Source organism: Lepisma saccharinum, chromosome 1 (assembly GCF_977018435.1).
Source record: "Lepisma saccharinum chromosome 1, izLepSacc3.1, whole genome shotgun sequence".
Lineage (NCBI taxonomy): Eukaryota > Metazoa > Arthropoda > Insecta > Zygentoma > Lepismatidae > Lepisma > Lepisma saccharinum.
In genome coordinates this window covers 83,170,956-83,195,730 of record NC_139229.1, presented here as the reverse complement: position 1 = coordinate 83,195,730, position 24,775 = coordinate 83,170,956, and the positions used below count along the sequence as shown (strand labels likewise).

The window sequence follows — 24,775 nt, the reverse complement described above, 5'->3', positions numbered from 1 at the left end:
CTTTGACAGCTGTTAACAGATCAAAAATTTCGTCGAGCTCCAATTTATCCTGTATTTGACTTCTATCAGAATGGATGTTGATAAGACCTATATTCATAATTTCGTAACCGAGAATTTCTGTAGGGGTAGACGTGGTTGATATAAAATAATTCAATTAGTACACTTAATAAATAATAACAAATCAATAATATCATGATAATATCAATCAATCTAAAAATGAATTTCAGAAAAATCTGTGATCAAACAATTTATTCTGTGAATAAAGTGTTGGATTAGTAAGTATACAAAATTATATTTTACATTCTATGCTTCCATCCTCCTGTGACCAACAAACAAATTGTTTGGAATGGCCGTGGACATTTAAACAAAGCATCTGCACAAATCGTTGTTCTGAGATCTGAGTAATGAGAGTAGTCTGTGATTGGATTAAAGGATATCCCGAAGAATGGTATTTGAAAATTTTGTAGTAGCTCATTTCTGTGCTCTTTTGTCCCTAGTGTAGTATCGGAAACATTACCACCACGTGCCACTCAGAATCGGGTAGAATACTGGTGGAACACATATGCACTGGATGTGACAAGTGGTGGGTTTTGATATGTGTTAAGTTGAATGCAGTTAGTAATTATGGCGATTGGAGCGGGAAATTGCAGGTTGTAGAACGCGTGGAATTTCCGTACCATCCACTGCCTGGTATTTCGATCACGTGTATAGATTCTTAGTAGAAGAAGAATATAATTGAGTTGGATGAAGTACGTGTCGCATTGATCTCTTTATTAGCGTTAAAATTGCAGGTTGCAAAGCAACATTCAATATGTTACGAGTACTTGTGTTCGTACTCTTGAACTGCTCTAATACCTTTGTCCTTTAAGAAAATGCACTGAAGGTCGTTTGGATGTATTTTAGTTACTACAAACAATGCGTATATAAAAATTGAGCGTTTCTTTTTGTAAATTAAGATAATGGTATTGTGTCGTAATTTACTTATTTCTAGGAAGTTTAAAATTAGGGTACTATTATCGTATGGGTGAAACACCTACGAATCATATATTTCGGACTTCTTTACATTGCTAACGCGTTGCGGAACATTTCTTAAGGCGAAATAATGCATTTCTAACTAAGATAATGTTTATTTTCTCTATTTACGAGTACTTACTGTTACGTGTTGTTTCGAATCTGTAACACATTATGGCCGTGATAGCATACTGGTTTAGGGGGCGTTCTGAGAGTGTTTTGTCGTTTATGCAGTGGTGCAACCTCGTTCACCGGAAAATATCTACTTTCGTGCCCCTATTTGAAATTATGCTAATATGTCGCATTTACGTGTAGAACTTGTAAAATAACCTTGCGATTTACCACGTTCATTGTCCATACACAGCAATTCGGAACCATCTTTCTTTCGCAATTCGGAACCATCTTTCTTTCGCAATTCGTTAATGCTCTTCCTTTACGCACAACACTCTTGCAACCTTGAATATTGACGTCAGACGAGGAATGCCTATGCGGTTAGGTTAGGCCTGTTAGGTTAGGTTCCATTAGCATAAATACAAAGAAAAAATAATATTTTCGCTAAGAGACGCGTTACCTTTGTATTGCCTAACATGAAAAAGGTCTTTCCTGTGACGTCAGAACACAATGTTGCTAGGGTGTTGTCCGATAAGTGACACCCATTCGGGTCGGAACCATCTTTCTTTCGAAATTGGTTAATGCTCTTCCTTTACGCACAACCATCTTGCAACCTTGAATATTGACGTCAGACGAGGAATGCCTATGTGGTTAGGTTAGGTTCCATTAGCATAGATACAAAGAAACATGAAAAAGATCTTTCCTGTGACGTCAGAACCCAATGTTGCTACAGTGTTGTGCGATAAGTGACACCCATTCGGGTCGGAACCATCTTTCTTTCGTAATTCTCTTCGTTGCAACCTTGAATATTGACGTCAGACGAGGAATGCCTACGTGGTTAGGTTAGGCCTGTTAGGTTAGGTTCCATTAGCATAAAAACAGCTCTCTCCTGTGACGTCGGAACACAATGTTGTGCAATAAGTGACACCCATTCGGGAAAAATGGCTTGTTCCGAACTCGACAGGTGGTTCTAGTGAAAACACGGCGAGGCTGAAACACTGGCTACGGGGTTGCATCGTCTTAACACACGGAGATTGCACTCTCATGCAAAAAGCAAATGGCGTGAGCAGAAACAGCGTGTCGGACAGAGATTTTCGCAGAAAACAACACGCATTCACATTAAAATGGATCAAATCTACATTCAGGAACTTCCAAAACGCTCAAGAAAATGATTTCCGTAAGTACTTTCTCCTGTAAATTTGAAGGAATCCGTTTTACCCATACGATAATGTTACCAAAATTAGTCGAAAACATTATTGGGTATCAGTTCGTTATATCAGACACTTTAAAATCTGATATTTTGTGTTTCGTATGGTTCGTACTTGCCAATTGTGGCGCGAACGGATTTCTTCAAATTTACAGGAGAAACTACCGACTGAAATCAGTTTCTGTAACATTGTCGAAGTTCTTGAAGGTATTTTCTTTCGCGGAAACTTAAAACTTCACCATAGAATGCTGCAGAACAAGAAATAATCACTTGTTACATATTTTCCATTATGTACGTGCAGATTGCGCGAGCGTAGAAAGTCACGTGGTCTCGCCAGTGTTTCGAAACTTGCCTTTTTTAAGAGATTTTTTTAAAACTATGCTTACCTAACCTAACCTTGCTGGAAATGGTTCGTGAGGCTATCCGTCAATGGTTTGTGGGGCTATCGTTTTTTTGGGGCTATTCATCAATGGTTTGTGGTGACATAATGAACACGAAAGTAGGTATTTTTCGGTTAAGAAGGTTGAAACACTGCATACCCACTCCAAATCTGTTACCCAAGTGGAACAAGGAAGACAAATAATGACTCGTAATATAAAAAGTTGACACAATTTTATGGAAAAGGCATAACTTCACCTTCAAGAATCTTGCGCAATCCAGAATACGTATTAACGAAATAAATGAGAGAGGTGTTTGGGCCTTGTCGGATAATTACCCAGTTGTGTATTGCAGAACATATTTGAAGGTGCCATCAAGGTTTTCCCACGATTAGAAACATTTTTGTACAGTAAAAGAAGCCATTTGTTGAAGTGTTACGGAATGCATGTCATGGTGCGAGCCCCAAAAAATATTTGGGATCGTATAACCATCCACAAATAGCCCAAAAACCATTCCCGGATAGCCCCATGGACCATTCACAGGTTAGGTTAGGCAAACAGGTAAAAAAACGGCCTGGTTACGTTTTCGCTTAAATTGAAGAAACTGAAATTGATTTCCGGCTGAAATAGATTGAAAGATGAAAGAAAGTACCTTGAACTTCGACAATGCTACAGAAACTGATTTCCGTAAGTAGCTTCTCCTGTAAATTTGAAGAAAAGTGTCTCTGATATAACAAACTGTTACCAATTATTGTAATCTACCGCAGTCAGTAACAGGTCACTTTCACGAAAAAATTGTACAATAGTCTGTATAATTACAGATTACCAGGAGTATCTCCGATTGCTTTCACATTTGTTATACTAATTTTGACCTCAAAATCACGAATATGCAGTTAAAAATTGACGGTCACGTTTAGAAAATGCGAAATACCGTGCATACATTACCGCTATGATTGTCGATACTAATGGTTGCCTGTTTGATGATGTGAACAAGTGAAGTTCGCTATCCGTTCCATGGAGCATTGCTTTACATGAGACAATATGGAGTCTTCAGTAAATATGGAGTCTTCAGTAAACATACTTGCCGCACGAACCATTCACGTAAAGTTAGGTTAGGCAAGCATAGTTAAAATTCAGGGTATTCATAAACATAGTTGGAACAACTGAAGATGACTGGACCCCTCTCAGATTTTCTTCATATTTGGCATACTCACTAATTGAGGCCTCTTAATCACGAATCTGAAAAAGTTGTCGGAAACTTCTAGAAATTGCAAAATAAGTGAAAATAAGGCCTTAGTTTTCGGAATGGAAACAGTCTATTTTCACGAAATTTTTTGTTTCACAAGCAAATATGTTTATTCCTGATACTACCAAATTTTAAGGTAGTAAGGTAGAAGGGCTTTCCAAAGATAAACAAAGAGGAGATAAAGTTAACACCAGTAATGAATTGCAGGAACAATATTTTGGAACCCTTGGAAAAGAAATTAAAGAAAGTTATTGAAGTGTTAGTAACACAGCAAGAAAGCAGAGCAGTTAAGAACAGTGAGCAAGTAGTAGACCTCATAAAAGGACTTAAGTTAAATGAGATGAAGACGACAATGTTTAGCTTACATGTAAAAAGTATGTTCCCAAGCATCAAGAGGGGACACGTTTTGGACATTATTAAAAAGAGAATGGGAAAGGAAATTATAGGAGAATGGGATAGTGAAAGGGTAGTGAAGGCACTGGAAACCATTTGGAATAACGGTTACAGTATGATGGGAGATAAAATAATGTTAATGAGTGAAGGACTGAATATAGGTTCTAGCCTAAGCTCAGCATTGGCTGAATTAGTTATGAATGAATGGGAAAAGAAAGTGATAGAAAAAGGAGGTGACAAAATAATTCTGTTTTGCAGATATGTGGACGATTGTTTTGGCATATGGAAGGGAACTAAGAGGCAGCTCGACATTTTTGCCAAAGAAATACAAGATGAAGGAGGGATATTATTGGAACTTGAAATAGAAGAAGGCAAGTTAAGCTACCTTGATATATTGATGAAAAGGAAGAGAGGAGAAGAAATTGAAACCGCTTGGCATCAGAAGAAGTGTGCAGCAGGGGTATTCTGCCACAAAAGAAGTGATGTAAGTGAGGTGACAAAAAGAAATTTCATAAAGAATATGGAGGACAGAATAACGAAAATATGCATGAAGGAATGTGAAAAAGAAGGCAAAATAAATAGCCTATGGAAACAGCTGGAAAAGAATGGCTATGAGAAGCAGGATAGACTGGACATAAACAGAAGAAGGATGAAAAGAGCAAGGGAAGAATTGGAAGAGAAAGAAAAAGAGAGAAGGTTTGGAATAAGGAGTATGGGGAAGACCACAGAAAAGATATGCAAAGTGCTTAGGAAAGTGGGCATTAAAACTTACAGGAAGGGAGGGAGAAGCATCTTAGGAATAGCAAAGAATGCAAACAAGAAAAAGGAATACAGAGAAGAGGAAGGGATTATCTACGAAGTAAAATGTAAAGAATGTCAGAGTGTGTACATAGGAGAAACGAAAAAGAGACTGAAAGATAGGTTGAAACAACATAGGGATGATGTACGACTTAAGAGAGAGAGAGAAATGCGATATTTAAACACGCGAAAGAAACAGGACATGACATAGAGTGGGATGAGGCTAAGCAGATAGGAAGGGAGAAGAGAATGCTAGTGAGAAAATGGAAGGAAGCCAAGGAAATAGAGAAGAAAGGCGAAGAAGACACAATGAACTGGAATGGGGGACTGAAGTTAAACAAAGAATGGAAGAAAGTGTTAGAAAGAGTGGAAAGGACAAGAGAGAAAGAGGAGAGGAGAAGGAAGAAAATGAAGGAAAAAGAGCGTGAGATATAAAGCCCAACCACATTCTATATAGAAGCATATATTTTTAGCCTTTTAGGTGAAAGTTCAGTTCACAAGTGAAAGCCACCTGCTAGAAAGTTCTAAACAACTTTCTAATCATCTGGAGGGAGTAATGTTTTGTGCATATATAATGCCCTGCTTTTGGTATCTTGTTACTTTTGTACTTGATACAGAGTCTGATGAAGACCTTGCTAGAAGGTTGAAACGTTACGTTTAGTTTATGTTTTTAATAAAATAAATTACTGCCTTGGTCAGTATTATTATTTATATTTTTTCATGATTAGGACGCCAAAATTAGTGAGTAGACCGAATTTGAAAGCAATCTGAGATACTCCCGGTATTCTGTAATTGCTCCCTCTTTGATTTTCTTATGCAGGTTTTCCCAAAATGAATGTCTTAACATTCAGGTTTGGTATGTTTAAAAAACAAAAGTGTTAAAGCAACTTGATTTGAACGTTTAAGGAAACGTTGAGAAAATCATTGTCACACGAAATTGAACGTTCCTTAATGTAATGAGCATTGTTTGGATAATGAAAAAAGAAAATAAATCTTAAAAATTACCTTATGCTAGCATGCGCACTTCCCATGGGCAAGCTGCTGGAAGTATCGTAGACAAGTGGGAATTAATGTAGAAGAAATTCATAACCTTAGTAGATTGCATTTAGGGACTTTATTTTAACCTTTTGTCTCCCAAATATCTATATATAGATACCTTCCTGTAACCCTCAATCTACCAAATATCTAGTCTATATATATAGATACCTTGGTATGTTCGTAGTTTTTTCATCATAATGTCGCTGTTGTTCACTGGAATTTTTTTTTTACATTGTTAACAGCCGCAGTAGCTCTGTCGTTAGGACATCTGACTACCATGTGAGAAACCCAGGTTCGATCCCCGGCAGGGTGAACCGGGACTTTTTCTACCTGTTCACTCCACACATTTCAATTGCTCAATTCTCCATACGTGGGCAGTGACGGGTACCAAAAACCTCGTACCACTTAGCTGCCACCAGAAGATGGACTTTCCTTCCAACCGAAGGCCCCGGCACGACCCTAGTGTGTGCCGTTGTGGGAGAAGCTAGTCTCCAAAATACTTAAAGCCAACCTTTCACAAAACCTACTGTGCCTCATGTTCTAATGAAATGTCCTGAAGAGGATGATGGCATTCAGGACCCATTGGTCGAATAAGTGGAAGAACAGCTTGACAGTCCGGGCCTCCCCGATGGCGCAGTGGTAGCGTCGTTGCCTTGTAATGAAGAGGTCCCGGGTTCGATACCCGGTGGAGGCACATAGTGGTTCGGATCCCACTTTAGGTCCAGTCCCTATTAGCCTTACTGTGCACAAAGTGGACTTAAAACACCAAATCAAACCAAGCTTGACAGTCCACTTTTTAGTCTTTCGTTCAAGGGAATAGGAATTTGTCATGCAGTTGGCCTTGTCAACGTAACACATGTGAGTATTGTACTCTTATACAATAGCTGGCTTGAATATGTTGCCATGGTCATCACAGAAATTTCCCTCAGCTGGTGACTGATGCATGTTGGTCAAAACATACACCTACCTTTTGTCTTTCCAACATATTGCAGTCAGGTCATTTTTCACCAGAACACGCAAGTCTGTTTAAGGTCAGTCTTGCAAAAATTGGGGGGGGGGGGAGTCCTTTTGGTCTGGGATCGACGATCCTGCAACAATACTCACCTTTTGTTGCAAGATCCTCAAAGAGCTCTGGAGAGGAGAGAGAAAAGAAGTTGTCCATAAATAACTTATGACCAACTCCTTGCACCTTCTACAACTAAAGCGTGTCACGTTAATCCCCAGAGTCCTTGTCCTTTCCCAGATAGTCATGTCTAGAGCCCGGAAGTTCAGGCATTTATTTTCGTTAAAATAGGCAGGCAAAAAGGCATTTATAATGTGGAAAATAGGCACTAAAAATGAAAAAAAGGCACATTTGGAAGTCACTTACTTTTATCTATAATTTCTGGCCACATGTTAAAATCTACATTGGGAAGAGCATTTCAATTTTCTCAGTCTTGATTGCACATAACTACAAGGTGTTTTTTTAAGTTCTCAACATTCATTGATAGTCATCTGTCAGAGAGAATGTTTTTCATAATAGAAAATGATCTTTCTACTTCGAAAGAAGTTATTGGAGCATACATAAAACAAGCTAATGTAGCTGGACTCATTTTGGTAACAGTATTTTCACCTTTTAGAATATCACAAATTGTTTCAGGTCCTCATTTGCACTCACTACCCGTTTGCACTTTTCCGCAACAGCTGACCCCTTTTCTCCTGGCACTTCCATCATATGCTGCATAGATTCTTCGTAGATTTTCATGGATGCTATAATTGTAATTGTCTCTGGCAATGCACCATAATGTGCAAAAATAAACTTGAATAGCACAGGAGTTTTTCCACTTCAAGAATTGAAGCCGCTTCATTTTCTGGAAGAGCATCTATCACCTCACTGATTTTTTCAAGGTTGTTAGCATAATATATAGCTGCTGATATCCAGGTTCCCCATCTCGTCAAGACTGGTTGCGGAGGTAAACTAAGCTCAGACGCAACTTCCTTAATTTTTCGGGTTCGAGAGGGAGATTTCAGAAATATCTTCCTAGTGTTCGAAATCAACCTGTCCACTTCAGCAGTCAATCATGCACAAGGAAATGTTACCCGAAAGGCAATATCCTAACTGAGCATGAAATACTTTTTTCTCACACTTTTCTCCTTCAGCAATGTTGAAACATGCATGAGTTCAATATTACTTAAATGAGGCGAAAATTATTCACATAATAAACAGAAGAAAAATAAATGCCAGCAACGTTTTTTGGGAGAAAAATAATTTATATACACATTAATTTCTTTGAAAAAGGCAAAAAAAAAAAGAAAAAGGCATTATAATTAAAAATAGGCAGCGGGGTCCCAAATAGGCAAAATGAAAAGGCTTCTAAAACATTCGAAACAACATAAGAAACATATATCTGGAAATTTTTTTATCAATATATGCAGTAGATAAAAAGAGGCATTTTGCCAAACTTCCGGGCTCTAGTCATGTCATATGTATATCCCAAAGAATCGCAGAGTTTGTAGATCTTGAGGTAACAGTTAGTCTCGGCTGAACGCATTTCTTCATTTTTACAGAAGAAACAGCTTACGGAAATGACTTTCTGTAGCATTTTGAAAGTTCGTAGAGGTATTTTCTTTCATCGTGGAATCTATTTGACCTGGAATTCATGTATTTTTCAAGAATAATATATCTCCGATGCACAATTGCCGTTGCTTTTATTTGCTTCCTCTATGTGAACCGGATGTTGCGTACGTTTGATGACATAACCCCCTGTCAGTGTTTCCAACCAAGCCGTTGTTTTGCATGATTTGTGATGTTGAATTTCAGTACGAAACCTTTTTTTTTAACTCTTAATCTAACGTAACCTAACCTAAACCATGAATCGAACCCTTTTTTAACTATGTTAACCTAACCTAACCCGGGAAAAAGATACAAAATCAGTAACACGAAAGTAGGTATTTTTCGGTCAAGAATGTTGGAAACACTGCATACCCACTCACGATCCACGCTGTGCCTGCCTTATTGTGTCTTACGCCAGCGAAAAAAGGAAGAATAATAATTACCCTTAATGTGAAAAATTGAAATTATTTTTGTGAGAAAAGCAAACCCCACCTTAAAGAATCGTTAGCAATGCAGAGTAGGTAAGTACGAAGGTTAAAAATGACTAAAGAAACGAGTGCAAGGTGTTTGGCCGAGATCGAACAGGTAATGATCTGGATCCCAAACCTCTTGTGCTTTTTTGTAATATATTGTTTGAAAATGACCTCACCTTTGTACAAAACCATGGCTTCATAAACTGCTAAATGCTCTGTAGGATAGTAGCATTTAGAGCATGGTGTTGCATGTTATTCACTTGCATGAAGCCTTCGGGTTGTTTTGCTTCATGGTAAGGTAACAGATGTACTTTATTTCACAACAGCACATCTCGGTGAGCTACGAACATTCATAAACAATGTAATATTCACAAACCATGTAAAACATTTCACTTTCTCCAAGTGGATCAACATACAAACCTCCAGACATTTATTTTTAGTTAAGATAAGTTATAGATATTCTCCCTCACCATACTGGAGCTCTGTGTAGCGTAGCAGTTCGTCAATATTTCTTTACCACCATATCTTCAGCAAAGATATGAGGGATATATCTGAGGGAACCTAAAAGACAGCAAAAAACTAGCATCTGTAATGTTGAAAGTGGGTTTAATTTTGCAACTTCCCATTTATTTTTCAAGGGTTGCATTATGTAGTATCTGGCAACATATTTTTATGTATAATGGACTACCATTTTAATGTGTGTTTTTTCGGAAGTTGCGAGGGATTTTAAATAAATCTTCAAAAGCAGCAAAAGCATAATTTCTCAGTCAACGTTGTTTTACGGAAACCAGCATGTAGTATGAATATATAGTTTACATTACTATGTAGATGGGGTGGGCAAGATATATAGCAGTTGTAAATTTAATCATATTAACATGTAAATGATTTAGAGCTTAGCATGATACACACGTTCAAAATATTTGTTTGTAAGTAGAGTAAAATGATTTTTTCTCAGTTGTAAAATGCTCTGTTCCATTCATTTTTTCATGATAATTAGTTGCTTTCAGAATTTTAGAAACAAATTAAGTGTAATGCATTACTTTTATTTTGTGGTAACTTAACCATACTCTGCTGAAGTGTGATAGCGTCGTCACCTTTTTACCCTCCATATATGTGAATGTATGTTGTATAAATGTGTGCTGAGCCAGTACTGGGGGTTGCATCATGTTATTTTGCCTGTTGATGCCATTATGATTGGTAATTAAGTAGTTCCATAGTTCCAGTCTAACATTACACCAATAAAACTATTTTTGGAGTCTCTTAAACTGTTAATGTTTTTTAAATATTTTTTTAATATATTTTAAGTCTAGGAAAATGAGCAGGCAGAGACACAGTTATCAGACCATGGATAGCTGGAACCCCATGGATGAAGACTACCACGATGAGTCATTCAACACGTACCTTGACGGCCCTGGGTCAAGACTGGAGCCAAGGTTGCAGCCCTGCCACAGAAGGTACTTGCATTTCAAACCTGGTCATCACATGTAAATTCTTGAAATATTTTTATTTAATTATTTGAAAGATCCTGAGTAAAGAATACAGGTAAATTAAAGTTTCCCGTGCATGTCACATCGTGCCACGAACACACATTTAGGCCATTTTGGAGGTGATGTGACCAGCACCACATTCTGCTGCCTTTCCCAGGGAGCCCTTGATTTGAGGCTGGGTGAGCCCTGGAGCCACCTTACGTGGGGACAAAGCCGGGAAAATTCCGACCTTAGATCACGTAACCTGGGTCTTCCACATTTCAGCCTTAGGCCACCGCAGCTCTATGAATAAAGAATACATCCATTTTAAACCAGTCTTAACTCTTCAGTTTCTTGATGCAAGTTGTTTTGAAAGTTTGTTAGAAGAGATGGAAGCCTGAGGGATCGTTTAAGAAATTGTAGATTGTTTCAATTCTATACAGAAGTGAACGTTGTTTCAAGGGTATCTTGGATCTTTGTGCATTTGCTGTTATGTGGGATCTGAATATAAGAAAGGGGTAAAAGTGCACTGGTAAAGAATTCTTCATGTTTCTAAAAATATATTTCAGATCTGAAACTTAAATTTGAAGAGAAAGATCATTACCATTAAAGTTCCGATATCTCTAACCGATATTCCACCAAATCTGATATAAAAGACCTGAATGGTCCATTTACCTCCTTAATAAATGTTTGTTTCCAAGTGACTGCAAAAAGAAGTTGCATATTTAGACATTTACTTTTTTAAAATGTAGGGCATGGAGATTATACATAAAAATTATAACAAAATGGCAGAATTTTACACTAAATTATAAGATATTTATAGACATATCGGATCGGTAAAATGATACTTAATTTTACCAATACCCCAATATGCCCATATCGGCTGATAGCGGTAGAGTATCGATTAATCTGTCCCATCCCTAAAGATCATGTATTTGAAGATTGGCTAGAACTTCATGTTTTGAAAGATTTACATTTGTGTGCTTAAGGCAATGTAAAGTTAAAAAGTTGTTCCTGTTTGTATCACCCACAACTTAAAAGATATACAGTTCTATCAATACACACAAACAAAAAGCAAATATAGGATTTGAAAGAAAGAAGAAATAATAACAGTGCACTTCGTTACAATCTTGTAAGCAAGCTCAGATTTTTAGGCATCGTAAACTGCATAACAGATGAGGGGGAAAATGCTGTTAAACTAAATTTAAATTCTTTAATCAAAAGTTAATACATGGACAACATTTATGTGTGGTGATTCATATTGTAGGTAGAAAATTGTAGAACTTTGCATTAACAGAATTAGTAAATGTTAAATGTTTTTAATTATTGGTTTTCAAGAAATATTTTCTCTGAAATAATAGAACAGGTGTTGTACAATCAACATTTGCTACAAGCCATCCTCCAGTCATGTAATATTTTAAATTTTAAAGATAATTTACATCAACAAATTTGTCAGTTTCGACATATTTAAATCTATACCTATTCAGTCATGTTTGAGGAAATTCCAGATCACAGTATTGTGTTTATATCTATGCAACACAGGAGGATTTTTTGGTAACACTTTACTATACCGGAGATGGATTTCTTCAAATTTACAGGAGAAGGTACTTACGCAAATCATTTTCTGTAGCGTTGTTGATGTTCGGGAATGTAGTTTTGATCCATTTTAATGCGAATGCATGTTGTTTTGTACGAAAATCTATTTCCGACGTGCTATTGCTGCTGCCACCATTTGCTTTCTGCACGAGAGCACAATACGCACTATTACTGCTGCTACAACATGATGTGTCGATGATGCGTCGTGAAGTTGTTGCCGGGTGTGGAAGATGCCGTGGAATTTGTAATTCCGATGTCCATATATGCTAAATTGAACGAAAGGAGTGCTAATGGAACCTAACCTAACAGGCCTAACCTATTCTGCAATGCAGAATAGTACATTAGCAATGTAAAAAATTGCGAAATAAATCATTAATAGGTGTCTCCGGTATAGTAAAGTAGTACCGATTTTTTGACTACCCAAGGTTGAGAGTTGCAAAGTTCAATCAACAAATGAGAATTAATTAACCTTAATTATAGTTGAGTTCTCTGCTACAATGTTGCTTGTGCATCTGAAATGAATTACCAGGCCCTGATTATCTTCTGTCAGGGTAATATGAGGAAGTATGCATATTACAGTAAATAATATTTTTCTCAAATGAAATAAAGGGGAAAATGTGGTTGCACTTGCATGAAAAACTTTAAAATCAAACCATTCAATCAGTGCATTTTACATCTTTATTTCAGAATAACAATTTGTTTTAACACAGAACTTCTTTTCTTTCAGAGATGCTGCGGAGCTTACAATCTTCAAGTTGTATGTGGGGAATATTCCTTTGGAAATAGATGATGTGAGTGTTGAGTACATTTTTCTTTTAATTGCATAGTAGTGTAACCAACCACTGTTCACACATACACACATTGATTCAAGTGGGGTGTAAGGGATGACTCTTGCGAAGACACCCATATGCCAACCTCTTTTCCATGTGGTAGATTCTGTACTGCATTCTTGCAGACTAATGAGGCTCTGGCGTCTGGAGTCTCAGCCAGTATAATCCTCTGCGAGGCTTGTGGTCTGTCCATGTGTGCCTTTGATTGTCCCTTCATTTATTTAATCTTATTACCATTTTCCCTCATCTTCACGATCAGCAAAAAGTGGCAGAAATGTGAAGTAAAATAAACCAACTCAATCAAACCATTATGGCTGTAAGTAGTGATGTGCATTGGAAACCATTGAAAGAAACATCCTACTGAAAAAAATAGTTGACTATAGTGACCACAAGGAAAACAACCTTGGACAAAAAGTTCCCGCGCAGCTTTTCCTTCTTCCGTTCAGCTCGGGCCTTAAAAAAAAATTGTCCACTCTCCTCCTCCGCTCCACATGGGAGTATGGTGTACAGGAGTCACGGGTCTGTGCAGGTTTTTTGCTTGTGGTTCCATTATAATATTAGTCGAATTAGTCGTTTGACCAATGTCAGTCTAAATTAGTCGAACGACCAATGTCAGTCTAAATTAGTCGAACGACCAATGTCAGTCTAAATTAGTCGAACGACCAATTATTATTATTATTATTATTATTTATTATTATTATTAAAGTAGGGTTACAATTAAGCTTACATTTTTTTTTACATTGATTCCGAACAACAAAAACAACTTTTTGCCCTACATGAATTAATATACAGTTATGCTATTTGTTTATAAGTATACATACAATGGAATATAATAAATTTATATAATTGAAAAATATAAGAAATAGACTAAAATAAACATTTTTTGCAGCTACGTTTTATGAAGGAAGAAATGAGGTAGAATAGACACAGTGTCAGTATTCATAAATTAATGTCCTAATCTGTTGTTTAAATGTGGCCAAATTTCTCTCCTTTCTGCAATTTACAGGCAGTTGATTCCACGCTTTACTTGCCAGTGATGACAGGGATTTTGATCCGTATCTTGCCTTGTTACATTTTGGTACTCGGATACTGTTGGTGTTGTTGGATCGCAGATTGGGATAATTTCTATTACTAGATATCATTACTTTGTCCTTTAATAAGTGGTGGTGCTTGTTAATTGCCTGGTGAATTTTTAGTAGAAATGCATATTTTCGTCTGGATTCCAGCGTGGGTAATTGGAGTTCTTCTCTGCTTGCACGTGAGGTCGTGTGCGCTGTATTTCTTATGCTACGAATAGCCCAAATTTGCATTTTCTCTAGTTTCGTGGTGTTATTTCTATTAATCCCATAAAGTACAGAGGAACAGTATTCAAGTAACGGCCTAATAAATGCTTTGTAGAACGCTAATTTGTGGGCAAGGTGTACATATTTGCAGACAAATTGAAACTGCTTGATTTTAGGTGCTGCGCGTGAACACATTCTTTTTACATGTTGTGAAAAGGATAAACTTTTATCTAGGTGCATACCGAGATATTTTAGAGATTCACATGGTTTTATATTGAAATTTCCTATTTTAATGTTGTCAATTAGCGTATTGTTAATGTCAGTCTAAATTAGTCGAACGACCAATGTCAGTCTAAATTAGTCAAACGACCAATGTCAGTCTAAATTAGTCGAATGACCAATGTCAGTCTAAATTAGTTGAAACCGAACAAAACTCATTCAGATTCCAAACGAACCATTGGCCAGAGGGCTTATTGTTAAGAAGTGCGCAGGAGGGCATTTCTGGAAAGGTCAGAGACTGGAGAATTCAATCTCATGGTACCACGCCACAGAAAAGGAAGGTCCACCCCCCACCTCCAGGGGGTGATGGTTGTTGTCATTCATGTCGCTATTTTTGTTTACTGTACTTTCTCAAAGGATATTCATTCAGACTTCAAGAGTTTCTTGGAACTTCCAAGCAAGTGACCATCTCTTTCGTGGTTCATTCATGATAGACACCGTAAAGCTCTCATTTCTGGCCTTCAGATTGTGTAATGTTAAAGGCATTGTACTGTATTCAAAAATATTTAAAAAAAACTGGTCAAATAAAAGAACATAGTATAAAATCCATTTGTATTTTTGTTATTTAGCGCCGCTTTTCTGACACTTTCGGATAATCAAAAGGATGAGTATGATTACGAAATTGGTGAATTGACCGGATACTCACGAAGAACACCCACATGGCCAGCCACAGACTCAATAGCTGGCCAATTGACCATTTCCTCCCTTCGAATTATGAAGTGTTTTAATGTGAAGCTATAAAAAACGACTAAAGATTTTCCAAGGAATTTGATTTTGTACTTGCGTAGATGAATGGGTTATTCGGGGAGAGAAGCAGGGTCCAGGACTCTGCAGTATTTGATAATTTTAGCTTATCACTATTGATGCAAGTATACCAAAGGTTCCGATTTATTTGGGACAGTCTACTCTTTTTAATGCCTGTCTAGAGTTTCATCGAACTGCAGTCGCAATGAAAAGAAAATTCATTTTTCTTGGTTTACTCACATTCAGACATGTCATAAGAATCATTGCTAATACATATCATTTAATTGAAAAAATATATTATTTTCTATACAATTATCATGGTTGGTTAGTGATATTGGTAAACAACAGTTTTTCAGTCCAAAAATTGGTTTATAACCTTTCATCTCTTAAGGCCGTACTAAAGGCAATTTTGTGGTAGTTTTTCGATAACAGATGGCAGCACCGTTTGCCATGGCAACCGAGGGCCACGTTGCCAGATCTACGCATTATAATCCAAGTAGCTATATACAGGTTGGTCAATAAACGATAATGAAGCAACATTTACTGTCAATAAATGACGTCACGTTTGCGTTTTTATTTCGTAAGAGAACTGAAACGAGGATATTGGAAGAAAACAATGTGTTAAATATTTGATTGCAGTCGTCTAAATACATCCTAAACAGAAGAGTTATTTATTTCACCGTTGTAAAATGACATTGAAATATTAAATATATGTATGTAATATAATAACATTTGGAGTTGATGAAGTTGCAGTATTTTGCAACATACATTAAATTTGCAATTGATGCGTCAAAGCAAATATTTGAGATTTTCCTGACAGTGTTGCCTGTATTTGTTCAAAAGCAAATGTAAAGCACATATTAAATTATTCGTTCTCACGAAATTTTGCAACAAGCAATTATGGAAAAGACGGAACAAAATGCAATGGATTACATAAAAAATAATAGTGAAATGACTCTAATGTTTATACACGTGAAGATGGCAATATTTGTGGCACATAGAAACGAAGAACGTAACTACCAAAAAACAGCCTCCTCAAATATTGCGTTAGTCAATTGTAGTCAATGCATGAATCCATGTACGAAGTCATTTTGTACTGCATTATTCCTTGAAAACAGAACAAAACAGATTGTCAGGTTTTAGTACCATCCGTGTACATACGTAGGTTGTACCTTATAGTGGGTTCCAAAAGTACGTACTCACACAATTTCTCAGATATACTTATCAGGAAGGATGTATATTTACTGCGGCAAATTGCTGACTTAGTGTAGCGTCGTCTTTACAGTTTCCAAGTTACAGAAAGCATTGGTGTTGTTTATTAACGTTATGACGATCTGACATTGGCAAGTGTTGTATAAAACAGCAATGGTTTTACACAAAGGGTTGAAAAATATCTTATATATGTGAACAAACAACTAATAAAATAAGATTTCCCAGCTTCCCCAGTCTGGATTTCAATTCTGGTGGGAATTTAAAGGCGATAAATCTGCTGCACAACGAATATTGGATCATAAAGCCCTAGTTTCGACAAGGAAATTTGACGTTCTGCTCTAATTGGGTCCTTTAAAAAAATATACTCGTATGGAATTACATTTTAATAACTACGTTTAGAATGCAGTATCAAAAAGTAATTATCAAAATACATGTGAGATTATTAAGTGGCATCAATCATAAATAGGTGTAAAATTATTTAAATATGGCCCAAAAGTTAATCATTAATTTCAACTCTTTCTAAGATGCCTGAAATCAAGAATAAATCAGAATGTTTTACAGAACGTAAGAAATATTTAGCAATCAAAATACAATATATGAGATATAGTAAAGAAATCCTTCTTATATGAACTGTAACAAAGAAACATCGTAACATGTAACACACACACACACCCACAGAGATTCTCAGCAGGTACCGTCAAGCAAACAAGAATAATGAATACATGGGCAAGCAAATCGGAGCCTTATAAGCATATAAGAATACATGATAGATATGAATAAATGCACTAAACAATTTTTACATTTGTATTTCATAAACAAAACATGTTAATATACTCAGATCGCTAGAAAAAATAAACGTGAATATATTTAACCTAAAAAAAATAAAGCCTAACATGATAGTCTTGTCCATTACAATTTTAACTAACTAAAAATCCATATACTCAGTACATATATACATAACTTTTTACAGCACAGCACTACCAAAATTATATATTTAATTTATGATACTCAAAGTTTTTGTAAATGAAAAGCCTATTTTACATTTTTCTCTTATTTTCTATAGCCTTTAACACATGATCAGGTTCTCTAAGGGGCATACCCCTTACTGCTCGTGAATCCACCAGTTCAGGTAGCACTGACTCGTGATAGAAATTGTAGAGTTTGGGATAAAGATTTTCCCAAAATGGCTTATTCCGAAGAATTCTTAATGTCTGGGTATCGCTCGGGGACCATACAAACAAATCACACCAGTCTCTGTCTGTTATTTCCAACTGGCCTTGTATTTGATAATAATAGCGGTGTTCTTTTCTAAATTAAATGGTGTGACTCATATGCAGATGATGTAGACTTACTGGGGGATGATGTGAATACAATTAAGAATAATGCTAAAATATTTTTCAAAACTGCTACAGAGATAGGTTTGGAAGTTAACAAAGAGAAAACTAAATATATGTTTACAGGCCGAAACCAAGTGTTAGGTAATAATCAAAATCTAATTATTGATAACAACTCGTTTGAATCAGTTTCCAAATTCAAATACTTAGGAGTAATATTAACAAATGGAAATTATATTAAAGAGGAAATAAAAAGTAGGCTTAATTCAGGAAATGCATGTTACTTCTCTCTTCATAAACTTTTGTCTTCTCGTATAATATCTAAGAAACTAAAAGTTAAACTATACAAAACCGTAATTTTGCCTGTAGTATTATATGGATGTGAAACTTGGTCCCTTACATTGAAAGAGGAACATAAATTGAGAGTATTTGAAAATAAGATCCTTAGGAAAATCTTTGGACCTAAAAGGGATGAGGAAACAGGCGAGTGGAGAAGGTTACATAATTTAGAACTACATAATTTGTATTCATGTCCAGATATTATTAGAATAATTAAATCAAGAAGACTTAGGTGGGCAGGCCATGTGGCACGAATGGGAGAGGAAAGAGGAGTTTACAGGATTCTTGTTGGGAAACCTGATGGTAAGAGACCTGTAGGAAGGCCAAGACGAAGATGGAGGGACAACGTTGAGATGGACCTAAGGGAAATCGGTAGGGATGGAAAAGAGTATATAGATCTTGCTCAAGATAGGGAAAGATGGAAGGCCTGTGTTGCTGCAGCCATGAATCTTCGGGTTTAAGAAGGCTAGAGAGTTAGTTAGTTAGTTCTTTTCTAAGGTACAACTTGCCTTTTTCGTTTACTTTAAACCCGATATTGCTACTTCTAGCAACGTCAACAAGTCTTATACATTCTCGGGCATTGTATGGATATTTTATCTCCAATAAGCCGTCACTGTTCACCAAACCATCTGGACTAGTACATAAAAAGGGGTGCATTTTATGTACAAATAATCCACATTGCTGCACATTATAATTTGGGTGGAAACTTGCATATTGCCTACAAGCTTCTGGTTCATTATCCCTTCCATAAACCAGTGAAAGGACACAGCTGCTATTTTCATGGAGATTCGTTATTCTTTTTACCAAACAAGAAGTACGTGTAGTTGGTCTTCGTGAAGCAACGTCTTTGAACAAAGAAGATGGTATTCTTTTACTTCTTTCTTCACGCCATCTCTCGCTATTGGCTTGGCCGCGTGTTAGTACTTCAAGCTGATCTGTCGTTGATACACTCAATCTTTTTACATATCTTTCAGCTAGATCGTCAAATATTTCTTTTGAAAGATCTGGAACTCTTGGGTTAGTTCCATAATGATTATCGCCGCCATCAGGAATTTGTTTACTAAACTTGCGTTGTTCTGAAACTTCACGAAATTGTGTTTTACGGCATCTTCTTTTCTCGCTGCGTAGTTCCCGCCTCCTAATAAATGACGTTACAGAATTATCACTATCATTCACACCCCAGTCCAAAACTGCGGTGTGCTCCTCAATGTTGTGCGATAAGGGTGCATTTGGATTGTCTACTGCATACCTGCGAAAGAAAGCCATGATTGACATCAGGTATAGGACTTCAGACATACAACAAGAGACAAAATAATGCTCACATGATTCTTTAAGAATCTTACATTATTATAAGTAGCTATAAAAGTAAGAGCAGCGTGTAATTGTGACGAAGCTCGACATTATCAAATCAGAGCTACTGGCACATGTTGTCACAAACATCTGATAAGCAAACAATGTCTGAAAAAGGTAAAGCCATAGACGACTTTACGTTTACTTTATTGGCATATTTGGAGAATATGCTATGGAATATCAAGTATAAATGATTGACTTCCTTTATTTTACTTCGCCTTTTGTGCCACGTTTGGGTAATTTGCGAATATGGGGATGAATGATGATATGATAAAGTTGATGAACGGACACTCACAAACAACCATGCCGAGGCCTGGATTCGAACCCTAAGTGCTCGAACTCGAGTGCTAACCACTCCGCCACGGGGGTCGGCTCAAGTTTATATGTCCGTACCCTCTGCATACTGTGTGTGCGTGTATGTGTGTTTTTGCATATTAATTGGGAACATATTAGCTTGATTGGCTGATTGATTTGGTGTTCTAAGTCCACTTTATGCACAGTAAGGCTAATCAGGACGGGGCCTACAGTTTAAAGTGGGATTCGAACCACTATGTGCCTCCACCGGCCATCGAACCCGGGACCCCTTGATTACAAGGCAACGACGCTACCACTGCGCCATCGGGGAGACCGGAACATATTAGCTATTTTTATGATTAATTTGGGAAATTTAAAATTATTGTTGTAATTTTCTCTTTTCATGAAAAGCCTACAATTTGGAGCATATTCAAAACACTAAATACATGTAGCCTAACCTTTCTATAGTAGAAATATGCTGTGAAATGCTTAGACTGTAGAAGGATATCCTAGATACGTAAATGTTCATAGTTTTGCTATCCTACAGTTTAGCATATATATAAAATAATACAATGAAAAATAAATTATTTAGGTTCACAAAATGAGAAAAATGTAAATTGGAAGGTACGCCATTTAGGGTAATTTCACAACCTCCCTCAAGTATACAATATGTGTTTATGTAACAGTTAGCACACCTATAACATACTCCCTCTGTCCCATAATTATTGTCCGGTACACTTTAGGTTGTTGTCACAAAATACTTGTCCGATATTCAAACTGTGACACTTGTGTATACAGAAGAAGAAAATGAAACACGGGAATGAGTCATACAACGTTGTTACTTAAGGATCAGTATAAATTGGCCGATCAAGTATCGAAAAGAACTTAAATAAAAAGTTGGCATACCGGACTATATTTATGGGACAGACGGAGTATCATTTTTGTATGTTGGCAGAGAAATGTATCATCCTCACAGCTATTTATTATTTGTATTGATCTTCAGACCTTGTTTTGTGAATCATTGCAATATGATTCATACAATTATATCTCATATATCAATAAATCTTTTCAGTTTGGAACAAAGCAATTATGAATTGTACGAGTTATACAAAACAAATACAACTACAATTGTAACGTGATCGTGCCTCTTATTCTTGATTAATTACTGGTGTAGTATGCATTTTGTTTAACACACACAAAAAAAAAATCTTCACAAACGAAGAAAACATTTGTACATGAGAGAGAGATATTTATTGTAAATTCTATCCTGTCTACTGTTGAATTGCCCTTGCACATAACGCAGAACGCTTAAAATCTGGTTACTGTTATGCACAGTATCAGCCATGTAAGCTATTGACATCAAAGTTTCTTGGTTTCAGTCTAATTTTACAAATTTATTTATGTTAAATATATAAAGTATTACCGTTAGGAGGAAATGGGCCACGATTAGTTGAAAGTTATGAGAGGAGGTTGGAGTTAAAAGCATTACAGGAATACTGTTTTTGTTCTAATTCGAAGCTCGAAGTAAACTGTAATATGTAGGGCGTTGTGGATAAATTAATCAATCTGACCAGTGCTAACCTAACCAGCTTATTTTAGCCAAATCTATCGTAATGTAATAGTGGATCATGAGCAACCTAACCAATGAATGTTAACTTGTTCAAAGAATTACTATATCACATTGTATGGACAAAACAATAATCGATTTATTATTAGTCACAAATAATGGAACTCCGTTATTGAAGATGGTGCAAGGGCAAAGTGAATTCGTAAAGTGACTGGCTACTAAGAGTTTGCAAGCTGATATCCGTGAAACTCAAATAATAACAATTGTCCTTGACCTCGCGTTCTGTTTGTACGAAATAAGCAAACAGAAATCGTATGAATTGTGAATCTCAAAACTTCACTCACAAGGAAAACTGTAAACGTTTTTTTCTTGTGTATGTATCTTTTACACCTAGCATGCAGACAATACGTTTGATTGAAAAAAAAATGTGTAAAGAAACCTAATAACAAATATGTATACTGTGTGAGAAATGTCCATCTATATTATGCATACTGAATTTGTAGCACACTTGATATCTGTAACAGATACGAGCAAGCAATTAAATATAAACAATTCTTACCTTTTAGTTCTTTCTTGCTTTTCACGTTCACGACGTATTCTTTGGGACAATGCTTTTCTAGAGCGAAATGGGTGTCTTTTACTTCATAATTTTGTCTCACTTTTCCCATTTTCCACACACAATCATTCAAGCATGACAATCAACGTATTGTAATAACATACGGAATGTAAACTTGGCAACAGCGTTTGATATAAATAGCTTGAGGATGAAACGCCACTTCAAAAATTATTAATATAAGAACTAGTTTATGGATGCACAAACTGAGTTTAAATTTACTCTCAGTGCTCCTAATACTTGAGACAAGAAACATGTGAAGACCGTTTCGTAAAAATCATCCTTAATAGACTTGCAACTTTAAAAAAAATGCACCGGTATTAACAAAACTACCACTTCAGCGCCATCTGTACGCAGCAGTTTGAACATGACGGAGACCTTTTATTTTCTGTTATTTACTTAAATCCCTTCAATCGTAACAAAATTATAATGTTCACATGTTCTAGTGAATAAAACAATCTTTCATGTCGGAAAATTTCATCCTTACCGAATCTATATTAGTTGTATGGCTATCATTAGAAATTTGGGTCTATGCTTTAGCATGGCTTTAGAACCCCCTTAATGATCACATTGGTGCGTCAGATAACAAAACCAATTGTGGCAACAGAGGATTAAATTTCTTTGAGTCCGTATTTCGCAACACTAGTAAATTTTCTCAGGTGAAAACATTGTTAATTTACGGAATACAGTAATTTTAGAATATTTCTAAAAAGTGATTGTGAACAGTAAGCACAAAGTGTCTTTGGGTGTATGTCGGTGAGTTTAATTTCTTCCGATACTTTGAATCATAATATAGCAATTCTATAATTATACCTTTAGATGCAATAACATCATAATGTTGACAGCCACATCTATACTTAAACAGCATTTTGCATCTTCTATTTGTTCTACATTTTTTCAATTCCCCCCCCACCACCCCCCACCACCACTCACACTTAAGAATCCTGTGTATGGACGTGTGTGCCATGTCTAGTGTGGGATTTGAAGTCAGAACCTTTGGTGGCGACATTGTGAGTCCACAACTCAACGTGTCGGGCATTCAAGATGGCTTTAATGTGTTAACTACCATATAGTCGAATTTATACATATATTATATTGTATCTTAGATCTTTAGATTGTCCCATTTAGCCTGTCTCAGCATAACAGCCTTGAGAAATTTCAAAATAATACAAACTTAAATATTTCGACTTACATTAGTCTTTAAAAAAAGTAAATTAAAAGTTCGACTAATATTAGTGAAACTACTAATTTGACTAATTTTAGTAAAAAAATAGTCATCTAATTAGTCGATATTTTGTTTCGACTAACTACTAATTAGTCGATGGTGCCCATCACTAGGTGTAAGTGGTGAACCTTCAACATAGTACACCTTGGACTGCATTTTGCAGACTAACGAGGCTTTAGTGGCTGGACCTGCGGCCAGTATAATCTCCGTAGGTGTATGTGCGTCTTTTGTCCTGTGTTTTATCCTTGTTCAGTACCCCTTTACAGCCTCTGCTTTTAACCCAGGTAAGGATATTTTAGTTTTCAGACACACTTTTATTTTTGTTCTGGTAATTGTCCTAGTATAGTGTGACGAATGCAAAATGTGCTGACACACCCAAAATTTTCAATTCAAATTCAAAAATTCAATCAAACCATTAATTGAAGTAAGCTTCAGTGTTGGAGGTGCAGAACTCTTTTATCTCACATATCTGGATCAGAGAGCAAAGGGTTCTAGAACACTGGGTATATGTTGGGGGGGAGGGGGGACGACTACAATCTGGGATGATTGAGCTTGATCATGTTGGTGGCTCATTTGTTCAGTGTGAACAAAAAAAATGATATGGAGTGGGATCTGAAGGTTTTCGTAATCATCTACACAAGTGAGGAGTGTGCATGACAGATATGCCTGCTTATTAATGTGTGTGTTAGTTACAGTAATTATATAGAAATAACTGGTCTGGTCTCCTTTCAACAATATTCTGTATTTGGAAAATCAGTTTCAATGTTTCTTTGCTCTGTTCTTTTCCCCACATCAAATTATTGTAGTTAAATTGTGCCTCGCTATTTTTATTCTTTTCTTTTTATTCTGCATTCTGTGTTGTTTTAAGGATTGGAATTCTGTTTAAATGCATTATTTCAGTTTAAAATAATAGTTATATGTGGAAGACAGACTGAATTAAAATGGTGCTCAACAATTCACCAACTATTAATTTTTCCATTGGATGTATATGAAGGTTTTGCAGGCTATGAATATATTTTTCGATGGTAACGTGTTGCCCGTATTTGGTGTATTTTGCATCCACAAGATGGTGGGAGGTGAAACATCAAGCTTCAATTATTGTGAAGGCCCTGAAAAACGTACTAACTTCAACTCTCTTACTTACGTGAAATTTAGAAATTCCATATTTCCACGTTGCACAATTTAATGGTTAAATGCTATTAATTTCGAAGATCCTCCATTTTCATTCACTAAGGGTACTGTGTCTGGAGCGGAGTTGGTACTGCGTACGGAATTTCTAAATTTCACTTATGTAATTTTAAACAGCGTTGACCGCATCCATCATGAATTCAACTCTCTTGATATGCAATATGTGTACTGTTAAAATCAGATATCTCATACCTTCATATGCATATAA

General features: G+C 36.3%; 1 protein-coding gene across 1 annotated transcript in view; it reads left to right on the top strand.

Moving 5' to 3' along the window:
- The first annotated feature begins 4,768 nt into the window (after positions 1-4,768).
- Positions 4,769-24,775, top strand: part of LOC145997162 (uncharacterized) — a 104,827-nt gene continuing 84,820 nt past the window's right edge. Inside the window, exons 1-3 of the mRNA XM_083133845.1 lie at positions 4,769-4,829; positions 10,553-10,701; positions 13,037-13,100. Of these exons, the coding sequence (XP_082989971.1) occupies positions 10,562-10,701; positions 13,037-13,100 (204 nt within the window). The 5' untranslated portion in view covers positions 4,769-4,829; positions 10,553-10,561. The remainder of the gene's footprint in view (positions 4,830-10,552; positions 10,702-13,036; positions 13,101-24,775) is intronic.